This window comes from Ziziphus jujuba, chromosome 12 (genome assembly GCF_031755915.1).
Source record: "Ziziphus jujuba cultivar Dongzao chromosome 12, ASM3175591v1".
In the NCBI taxonomy this organism is placed as follows: Eukaryota; Viridiplantae; Streptophyta; class Magnoliopsida; order Rosales; family Rhamnaceae; genus Ziziphus; species Ziziphus jujuba.
Genome location: NC_083390.1, coordinates 21,939,411 through 21,955,279, shown reverse-complemented (window position 1 = coordinate 21,955,279; position 15,869 = coordinate 21,939,411). Strand labels below are relative to the sequence as shown.

General features: G+C 34.5%; 2 protein-coding genes across 3 annotated transcripts; both read right to left on the bottom strand.

Annotated features, from left to right (window-relative positions):
* Positions 1–1,289: 1,289 nt before the first annotated feature.
* On the bottom strand, positions 1,290–4,425 carry LOC125418548 (LEAF RUST 10 DISEASE-RESISTANCE LOCUS RECEPTOR-LIKE PROTEIN KINASE-like 2.1). The gene is given in 4 exon segments (XM_048462157.2): positions 1,290–2,067; positions 2,069–2,438; positions 2,644–2,682; positions 3,522–4,425. Coding segments are annotated over 4 exon segments (1,956 nt in total). The 5' UTR covers positions 4,351–4,425; the 3' UTR covers positions 1,290–1,349.
* Positions 4,426–10,592: 6,167 nt separating this feature from the next.
* Positions 10,593–13,926, bottom strand: LOC125418490 (LEAF RUST 10 DISEASE-RESISTANCE LOCUS RECEPTOR-LIKE PROTEIN KINASE-like 2.1). Of its 2 annotated transcripts, XM_060813217.1 has the most exons (3): positions 12,810–13,922; positions 12,087–12,125; positions 10,593–11,816 (listed from the first exon to the last, which is right to left on the bottom strand). In XM_060813217.1, exons 1-3 carry the CDS (start codon positions 13,588–13,590, stop codon positions 10,717–10,719), a joined length of 1,920 nt encoding a protein of 639 aa, XP_060669200.1. In that variant the 5' UTR covers positions 13,591–13,922; the 3' UTR covers positions 10,593–10,716. The 2 variants fall into 2 exon arrangements, with proteins under 2 accessions (XP_060669200.1, XP_060669201.1); XM_060813218.1 differs by lacking the exon at positions 12,087–12,125 and having other exon boundaries at positions 12,810–13,926.
* Between the last annotated feature and the right edge of the window lie 1,943 nt (positions 13,927–15,869).

Below are 15,869 nucleotides of genomic sequence, written 5' to 3'. Positions count from 1 at the left end.
CTCAATATTCCTATGGGGCCCAGATTCACAAGTGCACCGCTTAAATTCTTTTGGGTCTATACAGAAGTTCCCTCCCTATTTTTAAATACACCCGCACAATTTTTGAAAACGCCTTTTCTACCCTCCATGTAAATATACAGAACACGGCAGACTAGATTACCTGGAATGAAAGTTATGAGATGAATTATCACATCCATGGATCATGATGCTATACGTGAATTGCAATTATTAGGATTCATTTCTTAGTTTTGCAGTAACAAATAGAATTGTCACATATAAATAACATATTAACTTTAATTCCATCGCAATGGAATGTATGACGTATCCAGGACAAGAGTGTCTAAGCTAATAACATATGATAACATATTAACTTAATTATGACTAGACAGCAATCCCTGAATCAAACTTCATATAAGCAATAGGCACAAACCTTTCAACAAGCATTAATGCTGAGCCTCCTTCAAATAGTTCTTCCACAATTCCAACGGCCAATAGCTTCTTTGATCGATAGTTTGTTAGCAGAATCACAGGATATCTTCCTCAAGAACAGAGTCTTAAGCTTGTTCTGCTTTAAACCCCTGTTCTTAAAGCTTCCAAAACAGCGATCCATCAAATACAATATAAGAAACCATTAAATATGTTTTTGAGTTTTAACCAGACGTCATGCTATCAGACCAAGAATTCAATTTTATATTATGACCATGCCCACGTTTATGGGAAAAAAAGGTTACGCTACTATACGTCTAGAAAGGTCGGGCTGATTAAAACATGGCTTCGCAACTAATTACCATTTGTTAATGAAGATTCATGGCAGAACTTTCAACACTTTGCAACAGCTTCATATTTTCTATGAGAAAAAAAAATAAAACATCCATAACAGTATTTGTATATTTTAATTATCAAGATTTATTTCTTATTATTATTATTATTTTTTATCTCCGAATTGGATGCACAAAAGGCGTAGTGGAGACAAAATTGACAAACGTGTTAGTTTTCATATGTATGCTAGTCCATTACTAAGATCATATGCCCATCCTTAGGTTCTCATCAAGCTGTAAAAGAATGAAATACACGGGATTGGCTTCTGTTGTACAACACTGTCTGTGTTTCACAGTATGGGATTTAATTTGTCCCCCTTGCATGCTTTATTCCAATTATTCAATTTATGCTGAAAGTTAAAAGATGTCAAACATCAGAGCCTTCTTGTTAATATTTTTCTAACTATATTGCAAAATTTAGCTTCTACGGTAATTGACATTATTACTTTGTAAGATCAGATTGTTCTCATGTAGTCAGGAAACATGAAAAGGTTCATATCATGTAGCAGAGACATGCTAAAAAGTTTGCATTCATACAATCATACTGGAAGAATCAGGTGGAAAATTTGAATTTGAAGGAGAAGACAAGAATGGCTTGGGTGGCATTTCCAAGGAATCAAGACTTCCTTCCAACATTTCTATGACTCTACTCATTGTTGGTCTATTTGAAGGATCAATTTGCGCACACCATAAACCTACTATTATCATCTTCTTCACTTCGGTTTTTTCGACTTCGTTCATAATTCTCTTCAATCCAAGTTCTTCATCTAATTCAATACGCTTGTAAATCCAGTGTGGAAAAGATATTTCACTAGTATCATCAACACCAACATTCACATTCTTTCTCCCTCCAACCATTTCCAAAACCAGCATTCCATAGCTATACACGTCAGACTTGTGTGAAACCCCTCCAAATTCTCTACAAAATATTTCTGGAGCGATGTATCCAATAGTCCCTCTTGCATCTAACATTGATATGATACTCTCCTTTCTGGTACATACTCTAGCAAGACCAAAATCAGAGATTTTTGGTGAAAAGTCCTCATCAAGAAGAATATTATGTGGCTTTATGTCAAAATGCAGAATTCGGGTATTACAACCACGATGTAAATATTCAAGGCCTCGAGCAATGCCAAGCGAAATTTGAAAGAGTGTATCCCATCCCAAAGAATGATTATTGTTGAATATAAATTTCTCAAGAGATCCATGAGGCATGAACTGATAGATGAGAGCTCTTTTTGGACCCTCAAAACAGAGAAACAATGTTGACATGGGAAGTTCTGCTAATGCTAGCCACCTCGTTGATAAATTCTTCTCCATTGCCTTTCGAATCATTCAACACCTTTACTGCAACAAGATCGTCATCATGTAATTTTCCTTTGTATACACCACCGTAGCCCCCTTGGCCTAATTTTTCTTTGAAGGAGTTGGTCATTTTCTTAACATCCGAATAACTATATCTTCTGACTTGTACAGGTCCATAGTTGCTTAGAAAGGCCTCGATATTTTGATCCGTTTGATTCTGCTTCTTCCAGAAACATATAGGTTTATTATATTTGAATTTCCTTATGCAGCATATCACTATCACAGTTAGAACCCCGACTGCTCCAACTGTTGTGGCTGCAATGAATGAAAAGGAAACACAAACTTATGAGGCAAAAAGACCAAGAGAATTTTAAGCAAGCAGACTACTTGGTTGTAGTAATTGAATTGATTTTATAGAAACTGAAGAGATATATTGTTATCCAGGCCCTGTTACAGATAAGAAGAATTCAGTAAGTATTTACACACACACACACACATATATATATATATATATATATACCTATTGTTGCTTTGAAAATCTTGTTTCCGTTTCCTGCGGCTGCAAGATAGATATTTCATTAGAACAATTTCAGAAGGCATATATATAAAACCAGCACAGATGCAAGAACGGATTTTTTTTAAACGCAACACTAATAACAGAGAACAAGAGGCAGAGGCCCAAATTAATATGTATATATATATTGAAGGCAATTAGAGCATAGTTAGTCATTGTAATTTATTTAATTTTTGTTATCGTAGTTGCATTAGAGATTGTTAAATTATATATTATGTACTCATATCAAATTGAGTATACTTCTAATTTTTGAGTAATCAAACACCTTCATGAGTTCCTGATATTAGTTGATCAATTACATAATTGAATTCTCTTTTTCTTTGTTCTTTTTTTTTTTTTTTTTTTTTCTTTTGTTTAAAAAAAATTCAGTGTCTCAGAAACAAAAAGAAAAATAGAAAACGATATATGCCACCTAAGTTGTATTGATTAATCACTTGACGAAAATATTATTAAATACTACAGGTATAAATTATATAAGTAAATAAATGGAAGATAAAAAAATAAAATAAAAAATGTTATAACAGATAAAAGTAACTCTCTTTAAACAAAGACGAGGATCATGATATGTTAAAAGTTAACAGTGATAGGTGGGAATTCGGAGTATATTAGGAATAAAAAAACGATAATAAATAAATTAAAAAAAGAGCTAAGTTGAGCCCAAAATTCGAGCCCATCTTATGTTAAGAATATTTATTTATTTATTATTATTTTCCTTATCGTTCTTTGATGCGCACAGACACTTAAAATGGGACGCATTCTGTCATAAGAAAAATGCTAAATATTGTTGAATTTTAAACGTTTTAGATGAAGCGGGAAAGACTGACCTTGGCAACGGACACGATGAGGCCTATCTTCGCAGTAGCATTGAAAAAGGTAAGAGGAAGTATTGAATCCACATACCCCTCCACTACTCTGGCAACGGCTACACTCTTCGGCTTTCCATGTGAGCTCGAATCCTCTGCTCAAAACTTGTCTCATTCCAACGCTCTCATCATCACTGCTATCGTAATCTTTCACCGGCATCACCACAACTTTCCCATCTCCACACTTCTTAGACAAGTTGCCCAATTGTTCTTTCTCATTCTCAGGCACACCCAATATCCAATTGGTAGCGTTTTCCGAAGAGCAACCGATCTCGTACTCTGGAACTCTAGGTGGGCTGCAATCGCTGAGAAAAAAGACTTGGTTTTGTTTTGGAAGCTCGAATCTTTCACTGGGAAAGGATATATTTTGCAGAGGAGGAATGCAATTGGGTGTTGAATTGTGTGAAATTGCGGCGTTGGAGACGATAAGAGAACGTTTCTCGTAGGAGATGTGGCGGACGATGTAAGGGTCGTTAACGAAGAGATTGAGAATTGAGTGGCCATCTTCATCGCAAGAGACCTCGAAACCAGGGTACCCACAGTAGGATTTTTGTTGGTCTCGAAGATAAAACGGAAACCTTATAATTTGGTTATCAGGGCAAGTTCTGGCGGGCAATCTACAATCTAGGTAATATTCATCTACAGCTCCTGCGAAGTGCTGGTTTGGTAAGAAGAGGAGGAAAGTGAGGATGAACATGTTTTGATTCATTTTTGAGATATTGGAAATTGTGGTTGCAAGAGGAATACAGACATCATGGTGTTGAGAGTCCCGCCGTTTAGAATTTGGCATCGGGAGTCTTCCACTCTTGCAGCTTTGACTAGTTGCACTCAAAAAAAAGAAAAAAGAAAAAAGTCATCCAACGCAAACACAAAGTAAACAATGACAGCTTGACACTAATAAACATCATTATTAAAAGTGGTAGCACCGGTAGAAAGAAGTCAACCAGCACAAGGTCTCCTGATAGGGTGGCATTGCCGCATGAGACCATCCGAGCCAATGGTTTGTCAAAACTCGAATTTTAACTTTCGAACCGTAGGTATGAAAGTTGAATATTTTTTTTCTGCTAAACTACTATTTTCGATGGTAACCAGAGGATGACATCTACCATAAGATTTCCTTTTTATTTTACCAAAAAATAAATAAATATGTTTTTTTGAGAAAAATATATGAGAATATTACACAAGGCCCTGGAGCATTCGCTAAACTTTTTAATTTGCCCTATAAACCTTTTTGATTCCAAGCAAAGTCGTCCCTCCTGAAGTTTGCCTATCGTCAATTTGGTCGGCCATCCCTAGTTTTTATTATTATTTTTTTTTTCCTGTTAGAATTTTGCAAAATTAATTAGCTAGTTTTAAAATTGATTGTTTATATTAATAAAATGTGTCCAAATCAAAATTTTATTTGGACAAAAAATTAAAAACGAAAATAAAAACAAAGACAAAACGAAGATAACTCATTACATAAATTTAAGGCAGAAGGCACATGGACCAAAGCATTTAATGCATTGGAAGAGTTTGAGAGAAGAAAGAGGGTGCACAGAGTAGCTGGGAATAATTGCGGTTTTGACAAAATACGACTTTGTAGGAACAAGGCAGCTTCATTTCAAAGAAATATTAATAGAAACCGGTAATCTGAGGCTATTATAGATTCTTTGTCACGTTTCACGCGTATAGCCTTTATGGACTAATAAAGAAGAAAATTGAGTTACCAGCTGGGAAATATTGAACTAATCTAAACGTGAATTAATAACATCTGTATATCTACATATTTAGACGGCTCACAAGTATCAAAATTTAAAACGTGGTACTTGATATTAGAGCATAATAGTTCAGAAACATACTCTCCTACACTGTAAGGCTGCACATATATTTTCCCCTATAATATCGTATGCTATAAACATTCCTTCTAGATTTCTCGGCTTCTAAAATATTAATCCCTGCATCTTATTTTCATGTTATAGATCTTTCATTTTTAGCCACAGAATCTTCTATCCGAAGAAAAGAAAACTAAAACTTTTTGGACATCTTTGAAATTATAATATTTTATGTTTCAAGATTTAGCAGAAGAAATATAGAATTTTGCATTTATAAAAATGTTTTAGACGAATTAAATGGCAAACTTAAATTTGGAGGAGCTGAGAAGAATGACTTTGGGTGGCATTTGCGAGGAATCAAGACTCCCTTCCAACATTTCTATGTCTACACTCATTGCCGGTCCATTTGTGTACACCATAAACTTGCTATTATCATCTTCACTTCAATTTTTTTGACTTTGTTCATAGTTCTCTCCAATCCAGGCTTTTTGTCTAATTAAAGGCGCTTATAGATCCAGTGCAGAAAATATATTTTACATGTAATATCACCACTAACATTGACATTCTTTCTCCCTTCAAACATTTCCAAAACCATCGTTCCGTAGCTATACACACCAGACCTGGGCGAAACCCCTCCAAAACCTCTACAATATTCAAGCTATATATCCAATAGTCCCTCTTGGATCCGCCATTGATATGATACTCTCTTCTTTGGTACATACTCTAGCAAGACTAAAATCAGAGATTTTTGGTAATAAATCTTCATCAAGGAGAATATTATGGGGGCTTATCTCAAAATGCAGAATTCTTGTGCTTATAGTCACGATGTGAATATTCAAGTCCTCGAGCAATGCCAAATGAAATTTGATATGGTTCTTTCTCAGACCAACTGACAATTACTGTCGACTATAAATTTACGAAAAGATCCATGAGGCATAAACTCCTACATGAGAGCTCTCTTTTTGCGCTTGTAACAGAAACCTAACATAGTGACGATGTTAACATGGGAAATTCTGCTAATTTTTGCCACCTCATTGATAAATTATTCTCCATCATCACCTTCTGATCACTTATTCTTCCCAAGAGATGTTGAAAATTTCATACCATTGTCCTCCCTCTTTAAAATTGTATCTTCGAATTAGTTTATTCTGAACAAATAACTGTGAAATTTATTTAACAGGAGAATCTGCTACAGGCATACCTACTGTCACAAGGATAAACCCTACAGCCATCCCACTAAGATATGAAACATGCCGGTATATACATGATATCATTGATAAGATGAAAGCCACCATGGATGCTGGCTTAAAGCCTTAAATTAGCCAAGAAATCGATGATGATTCAACTTCTGTCCCTGAAACTAATCACAACATTTATATTTTTATACATGCATGGTGCAGTAAATGTGTAAGAATAAAGACCCTGTTTTGGAACAGAGCAATGATTTAAATTGTATTATTTTTAATTATTCAAGTGGCCATTTACTTCATAAGTTTTCAGAAATGATATCATTGAAGAAGGGAGGAGAAATTCTGACAAAATATGGGTAAATAAAATTTTATTGTTATTGATTAAATTTGGAGAGTTAATCCTCAATGCCTGGTGAGGTACAAAAGGACAAATACATATCAAAAAATTATTTCCAACTCCAATAAAATCTTAGTGATGTACTAGCACCTTTAGATGTAGTCATGGGATTAGAAGAATCTGTCGACAATCTTGAAGGAGAAGACAGGAATGGCTTGGGTGGAACTTGTAAAGAATTAAGAATTCCTTCCAACATTTCTATGGCTTCACTCATTGTTGGCCGATTAGAAGGGTCAGTCTGTATGCAGCATAACGCCATTATTACCATCTTCCTCGCTTTTGCATTATTTTCTTCGTTTGTAATTCTTTTCAATCCAAGTTCATCATCAAGCTCAAGGCATTTGTAAATCCAATGTGGAAAATATATCCCACTTGTACGATCAACATTATTCCTTTTCTCCAACCGTTTCTAAAACCATCATTCTGTAGCTGTAGACATCAGACTCATATAAAATCCCTCCAAAACTTCTAGAAAATACTTCTGGGGCAATATATCCAACAGTCCCTCTTGCTTCCAACGTTGATATGATACTCGCTTTTCTACTACATACTTTAGCAAGGCCAAAATCTGAGATTTTTTGTGAGAATTTCTTGTCAAGAAGAATGTTATGAGGCTAGATGTCAAACTACAGAATTCGTGTGTTGCAACCATGATGTAAGTACTAGTAGTAGACGAAAAAGATGAACTGAACCTCCCTAAGTCAATGACTATGAAATTTGTCGTACCCAAAAGCAAAATACTCTTAGACCATTTAATAAAATAGCATTTCAGCCTAAACCAAGAGAATGGGATTATTTTCTATTCCAGCTGGCAGAGTCTGCATAAAAGACAACAGAGGAAGGATATCTTGATCAGTACGTCCCATGCCAAATAGTCAGCTTGATTTCAGGAGTAGGAACCATGCCAAAATCCACCTCGTGCAATTAAAAACCACTCCCACATGGAGGCATGGCCATATCAAGACAAAGTGAAGTTGTTATAAGGCTTCAGTGCTAAACTCAAGTATAAAAGCCACAACCCGGTATACGAGGTATGCCATTTTCTTTCCATACTAGACTAATTCTTGAATCTTTCATTAGTTCCACTAACTTGATCGTCGGAGAGATAATATCCCAACACCCCTGGATGTAGGGGTGGGCTCGGTTCGGTTCGGTTCGGTTTTGTGACCTTTTTTAAACCGAACCGACCGGTTCGGTTTGGGTTGGATACAAAACCGAACCGAACCGACCGTTACATTCAACCCAAACCGAACCGAACCGAATGAATATTTTTCGGTTTGGGTTGGGTTCACGGGTTGGGCTGGGTTGGGCTTTCTAATGGGCTTCGGCCCAAATTTTTTTTATTTTTGGTTTAGGCCGGTTTGGGCCTTATGATGAGCTTCACTTTCAGCCCAATTTTTTTTATTTTTGGTTTGGGCCAGTTTGGACCTTATGATGGATTTCGGCCCAAATATTATTTTTAATGTTTCTTCTTCTTTTTTATATTGATGAGTTTCACTTATTTATTTTATTCAGGTTTAATTTTCATTAGTTTTACAATTATTAAAATATTTTCATATTAATTTTTTTTTTAATATTTTCATATTAATTAGTAAATTCACAAGTGAGGTTGGTCCAAGTATGCTTAATATTTTATTTTCAAAGTTGCAGGTTCAAATAAATAAAAGGGATAATATAATATTTTTTTATGCTAGTACTGATATTATCATGTGAAAAAATATATTACAATATAATGTAGTATAAATAATATGCATTATGTTTTTTTAAAAAAGGGAAACAATAAGGATGAAGAAATCTTCTTACCAAAATATAAATAAATAAAAAAGAAGGACAATAAAGAGAACCATTCCCCATCGGATTCTTATCCTTGTCCTGTTGTCATTGTTAATGCTCTCCTTTATTTTTATTTTTTTTTCTTTTTTTTAAATAGAAAAATTATTAAAAAAATATATACCAAAAGCTTTGAGGGGATATAATTATTCACATGCATATTTTTTTTAATATTTCATGACTAAACCTTCACCTTTGGATTATTATGGGTCGGTTCGGTTTGGGTTGGATAAATTTTCTACCCACCCGTAACCCGAACCGAAAACCATGGGTTCAATACATATGTAACCGAACAGACCCGTTTAACAGTTAAAAATCAACCCAAACCGACCCAAATAGTTCGGTTCGGACGGGTTGATCGGTTTGGGTTGGGTTTTGCCCAGCCCTACCTGGATGTAAAGGTTATTGTCTTTTTGCAGATATCAGAGTTCTTTCCATGCCACTTAGAGATTTTGGTGCAAACATTGGTCCAAGGTTTTTGGTCCAAACAAAATTTATCCATGAGCTTATATAAAACTTTCTAAGAACTAGAGAAAAACTAGAGTATGAAAGTTTCACCAGACAAATTTTCTTCCCATATGCAATATGAAAGACTAAATGCCGCATGCAGGTTATAGTTTAAAAAGATTTGCTCTAACATAAAAAGGACACAAAATACCGAGTCAGCAAGTTTAAAATGGGCCACGGGTTTTGTTTTTTTTTTTTTTTTTTTTTGTTTTTTTTTTATATATATATATTTTTTTAAATTATTATTAAAACTGTCTTTTTTATGCATCCATTCACCATAAACTTAAAAGTGACCCATAACGGCAACACATTAACCGACTGAAAAACCTTTAGGGATAAATAAATCCATGCATGTCTATAGACAAAAAATTGAAATACATGCTCATATGAAAATTATAAATCATGAAGAACTTGGAGCATTAAAAAAAAAAAAAAAAATTAAATCAAAGTTACATGGCTGTGATTTACACTAGACAGCAAAGCCTGACTCAAACTTCACATAAGCAAAAGTCATAAACCTTTCAACTAGCATTGCTGAGCCTTCTTCAAAAGGTTCTTCGACAATTCCAAGTTCCAACAGCAAATAGCTTCTTTGTTCGATAGTTTATTAGCAGAATCACGGGATATATTCTTCGATAGCAGAGCCCTAAGCTTGTTCTACTTTAGCCCCTGTTCTTAAAGCTTCCTAAACAATGATCCATCAAATACAATAAGAAAGAACTTAAGTGCTTTTTTTTTTAACAGAACTCATGCCATCAGACCAAGAGTTCAATTTTATATTATGTCCATGCCTACGTTTATGGGAAAAACAAGGGTACACCACTATACATCTAGAAAGGTTGGGCCGATTCAAACAGGGCTTCGCTTCTAATTACCATTGTGAATGAAGATTTATGGCAAAATTTTCAACGCTTTGCAACAAATTCATATTTTCTATGAGATGAACAAATCAAACATCCATTACACTAAATTTGTATATTTTAGTTATTTTGATTTATTTCTTAATTTTTTACCTCCGAATTGGTTTGTAAAAGGCAGAGTAGAGACGACAAACGTGTTGATTTTTATATGTATGCTAGTCCATTCCTAAGATCATATGCCCATCAAGCTGTAAAATAAAGAAAAACACAAGATTGGCTTCTGTTATACATCAATCTCTGTGTTTCACATGCTGTTCTAGGGAGCAATATGGGATTTAATTTGTCCCCCTTGCATGTCATATTCCAATTATTCAATTTATGCTGAAAGTTAAAAGATGTCAAACACCAGAGGCTTCGCATATTTTTCTGACACATATTGAAAAATTTAGCTTCTACGGCAATTGACATTATTATTTTGTAAGATCAGATTGTTCTCATGTAGTCAGGAACATCAAAAAGTTCATATCATGTAGCAGAGACATGCTAATAAGTTTGCATTCATACAATCATACTGGAAGAATCAGGTGGAAAATTTGAATATGAAGGAGAAGACAAGATCGGCTTGGGTGGCAATTGCAAGGAATCAAGACTTCCTTCCAACATTTCTATGACTCTACTCATTGCTGGTCTATTTGAAGAATCAATTTGCGTACACCATAAACCTACTATTATCATCTTCTTCACTTCAATTTTTTCTACTTCGTTCATAATTCTCTTCAATCTAAGTTCTTCATCTAGTTCAAGACGCTTGTAAATCCAGTGTGGAAAATATATTTCACTAGTATCATCAACACCAACATTCACATTCTTTCTCCCTCCAACCATTTCCAAAACCAGCATTCCATAGCTATACACATCAGACTTGTGTGAAACCCCTCCAAATCCTCTACAAAATACTTCTGGAGCAATGTATCCAATAGTCCCTCTTGCATCTAGCATTGATATGATACTCTCCCTTCTGGTACATACTCTAGCAAGACCAAAATCGGAGATTTTTGGTGAGAGATGTTCATCGAGAAGAATATTATGTGGCTTTATGTCGAAATGCAGAATTCGGGTATTACAACCACGATGTAAATATTCAAGCCCTCGAGCAATGCCAAGCGAAATTTGAAAGAGTGTATCCCATGCCAAAGAATGATTACTGTTGAAGATAAATTTCTCAAGAGATCCATTAGGCATGAACTGATAGATGAGAGCTCTTTTTCGACCCTCAAAACAGAAACCTAATAGAGAAACAATGTTGACATGGGAAGTTCTGCTAATGCTTGCCACCTCGTTGATAAATTCTTCTCCATTACCTTTTGAATCATTCAACACCTTTACTGCAACAAGACTGTTATCATGTAATATTCCTTTGTATACACCACCGTAGCCCCCTTGGCCTAATTTTTCTTTGAAGGAGTTGGTCATTTTCTTAACATCCGAATAACTATATCTTCTGACTTGTACAGGTCCATAGTTCCTTAGAAAGGCCTCGATATTTTGATCCGTTTGATTCTGCTTCTTCCAGAAACATAAAGGTTTATTATATTTGAATTTCCTTATGCAGCATATCAGTATCACAGTTAGAGCCCCGCCTGCTGCAACTGTTGTGGCTGCAATGAATGAAAAGGGAGCACAAACTTATGAGGCAAAAAGACCCAGGGAATTTTAAGCAGACTACCTTTTTTATTTTTTATTTTTTCCTTCTTTCATTTTCTTTTTTTGCTCTGGATTTAAGCAAACAGACTACTTGGCTGTAGTAATTGAATCAATTTTATGGAAACTGAAGAGACATGTGGTTATCGAATTAAGTAACTACACACACACACACACACACACACACACACACACACACACACACACACACACACACATATATATACCTATTGTTGCTTTGAAAATTTTGTTTCCGTTTCCTGCAACTGCAAGATAGATATTTCATTAGAACAATCTCAGAAGAGTATCTATATAATACCAGCAGGGATGAAAGATTGGATTTTTTTTGATGAAAAACTAATAACAGAGAACAAGAGGCAGAGTCCCAAATTAACTAGAGCATATATATATATATACATATATATATATATATGTTAGTCATTGTGATTTATTTAAGTTGTTCATCGTAGTTGCATTACAGATATATTACGTACTCGTATCAAATTGACTATACATATGTTCTAATTTTTGAGTTATCAAACACCTTCATGAGTTCCTGATATTAGTTGATCAATTACATAATTGAATTCACTTTTTTGTTTTTTTTTTTCTTTTGTTTACCCAAAAAAGAAAGGAAAAAAAAAGGTTTCATTATCTCAGAAACAAAAAGAAAAATAGAAAACGATAGATGCCACCTAAGTTGTGTTAATTAATTATGTGACCGAAATATTATTAAATACTAGATGTATGAATTATATAAGTAAATAAATGGAAGATAAAAAAATAAAATAAAAAAGTTATATTGATGAAAGTAACTCTCTTTAAACAAACAAAAGGATCATGACATGTTAAAAGTTAAATGTGACAGGTGGAAATTCGGAGTATATTAGGAATAAAAAAACGATAATCGTCTAACGTGTTTAGATGGAGAAGCTAAAAAATAGACTGACCGGAGATGCAACGCACATGATGAGGCCTATCTGGGCAGTAGCATCGGAAAAGGTAAGCAGAGGTGTTGAATCCACAAACCCCACCACTTGCCTTGCAACGGTTACAGTCGTCTGCCCTCCATTTGAGCTCGAACCCTCTGCTCAATGCCTCTCTTATTCCCACGCTCTCAGTGGTGCTATAATCTTTCACCGGCACCACGCTACTATTTTTTCCACACTTGGTAGACAAGTTGGCCAATTGATCTAAGTCATTCTCAGGGACACCCAAAACCCAATTGGTTACATTTTGGGAATAGCAGCCAATTTGGTACTCAGGAAGTACTGTAGGAGCGTGGCAATCGTAGATCAGAAAGGCTTGGCTTTGCTTGGGAAGCTGGAATCGATCATTGGGAAGAGATAAATTTCGTAGAGGAGGAATACATGATCCGGCCGGTCTTAAATCATCAAGCGAAAGTGCGGTGTTTGAGACGATGAAGGACTGGTTTTCATAGGAGATTTGGCGAACAATGTAGGAGTCATTAGAGAGATTAAGAATTGGGATTTTCTTGTCATTGCAAGAGAGCTCGAACCCAGGGTACCCACAGTGGGAATTTTGCTGGTCTGGGATATAAAACGGGAAGCTTATTGTCATTGTTTGGTTATCACCACAAGTTCTGGGCACCCTGCAATTTTGGTAATATGGATCCACAGCTCCAACGAAGTCCATTGATAAGAGAAAGAAAGCGAGGATGATGATGAACAGGCCGTTTATCCATGGAGAGGATAATAAGTTTTGATTCATTTTTTTGATTTTATTTTTTGTTGGTGTATCGGAAATTGTGCTTGATGTTTATGACTTTTCCAAGAGCTGGTGTCGTATATGAGTTGTGACAAGATCATGGGCCGCCCTCAAGAATTTGGAATGGTAATTGGTCTTCGTCCTCTTTTGCAACTTTGACTTGAGCTGGTCAATGTTCATAGTCAAAGTACACTCAACGGCCCACGACTGCATTTTTACACCTCACAATGAAGTGGACCCACACAAGCTCAATTACTGTCAGCATTATTCACATTGTGAATTGAGAGGTACATAACCATTTAAATCTACCATGTGTATCATAAAAATATTACTTTGGTGCTCAAAATTGGCCATTAACGCCGTTCAATATCATTTCCCTTTTTTATTTTTTATTTTTATTTTTTCTTGCACTTTCCTTTTTCCGGGCAGCTTCCATCTATGACAACGCTCCCCACCTCCATTATTGCAATTGCACATATGAATCAATGGCCACAACTGGATCCAGTGTAAATTCAGAATTTGCAGAATCGACAAAACAAAAGCTTTAAACGTAAATAGCAGCTCTAATGGTAACTTAGATTGTATCTATATTGTATTAGCTTGTATTGTATTATTATTATACAGCGGATTTGGTGAAGAATTGGGCAATGAATTTTTACTACTATATCAAATAAATTATCAAAAATTAATTTATATGAAAAACAATAAATAGCTTTTAACCAAATACTCTATTTTAAAATTTTAGTACTACAAAAAATTAACAACAATGTAATATTTGTAAATATTTATAACATAAATGATAATTAAAACTTTGGCAAAATATTAAAAAGAAGACTTTATCCATGACACAATGGAAATAGTTTGTGATTGATCCTTTTACTATAAAAATAAAATAGTGTAAAAGAATTTAAAAATAAAAAATAAAATTCATGTTATTTGATCTTTTATATATATGGTTATTGAATCTTATTATAATTATCCAATAAAAGTATACCATTTATTCACAATATCATTATTTTTTATTATTATAACCGGTGTTTTTAAATAATTACATTATTTGAAACATATTATATTGAACTTTAATTAGATTTTTATTTTTTATTAGATAGAAACATCACATATTATATTGAACTTTAATTAGATTTTCTATTTTTTATTGGATAGAAACATCGGAGTATATGGAGAATTAATTACTTTTAATTCACGGCTTGTCTAATTGTCTAAATTTCGAGGGGAATATCTTGGTCACCTTCCCCTAATACATTTATTTTCTTTCGTTTATTTTTTATTTTATTTTTTTATCCTTTTTATAATAATGCTGAAGAAAGAAGTTTCATACCAAGTACATAATGGATTGCCCAAAATCATATATTCCTTTCTTGACTAAAACAATTTTTTTTGGTTTGGTGGGTTTTGATTTTCTTTTTTTTTTTTTTTTTGTTTTTTTGGGTATAAGGTAGATAGATTTATTAGTTAGTGGGAGACTAGGAAACATAGATATGGGAATAGAGACTTTATGCCACATGGGATTGAGAGTAAAAGCCAAACAATATTGACTATATGTATTAGTATTTTGTCCCAAATTCAAATAATTTTGGGACACTTTCAATAATATAATTACGTATTTTAAGGACAAATATATATAATGAGGAACATGTCGGAATATGACATAAAATGCGTATTTGCAGCATCCATGTACCCATGACGAAGAATCTGTCGGCAATCTTGAAGGAGAACAAAAATGGCTTGGGTGGTACTTATAAAGAATCAACAGTCCCTTCCAATATTTCTATGACTTCACACATTGTAGGCCTATCTGAAGGGTCAGTCTGTTTACACCATAATCCCATTGTTACCACCTTCCTCACTTTTGCGTCGTCTTCTTCGTTCGTTATTCTATTCAATTCAAGTTAATCTCTAGATCAAGGCGTTTGTATAAATCGAATGTGGAAAATATATCTCAATCGTATGAGTAGCTTCAACGTCGTCATTCTTTCTCCCTCCATCTATTTCTGAAACCATCATTCCATAGCTATACATATCAGACTTAACGAAAAAAACCCTCCAAAAGTTCTACAAAACTCTGGCATCCAACATTGATCTCTGGTACATAGTTTAGCCGGGCCACGATCAGATATTTTTGGTGACAAGTCCTTATCAAGAAGAATGTTATGAGGCTTAATATCAAAGTGCAGAATTCGTGTGCTGCAACCACAATGTAATTACTCTAGCCCTCGAGCAATACCAAGTGAAATTTGGTACTTTGTCCCCATTCCAACTGA

Excerpts from the sequence above, each read along its gene's own strand:
- LOC125418490 (XM_060813217.1), bottom strand. The coding sequence starts at position 13,590 with ATGAATCAAAACTTATTATCCTCTCCATGGATAAACGGCCTGTTCATC. Across the intron at positions 12,126-12,809 it reads TCATGTGCGTTGCATCTCCG|TTGCAGGAAACGGAAACAAA; the intron begins GTCAGTCTATTT and ends TCTATCTTGCAG. Across the intron at positions 11,817-12,086 it reads AATTTTCAAAGCAACAATAG|CCACAACAGTTGCAGCAGGC; the intron begins GTATATATATGT and ends CATTCATTGCAG.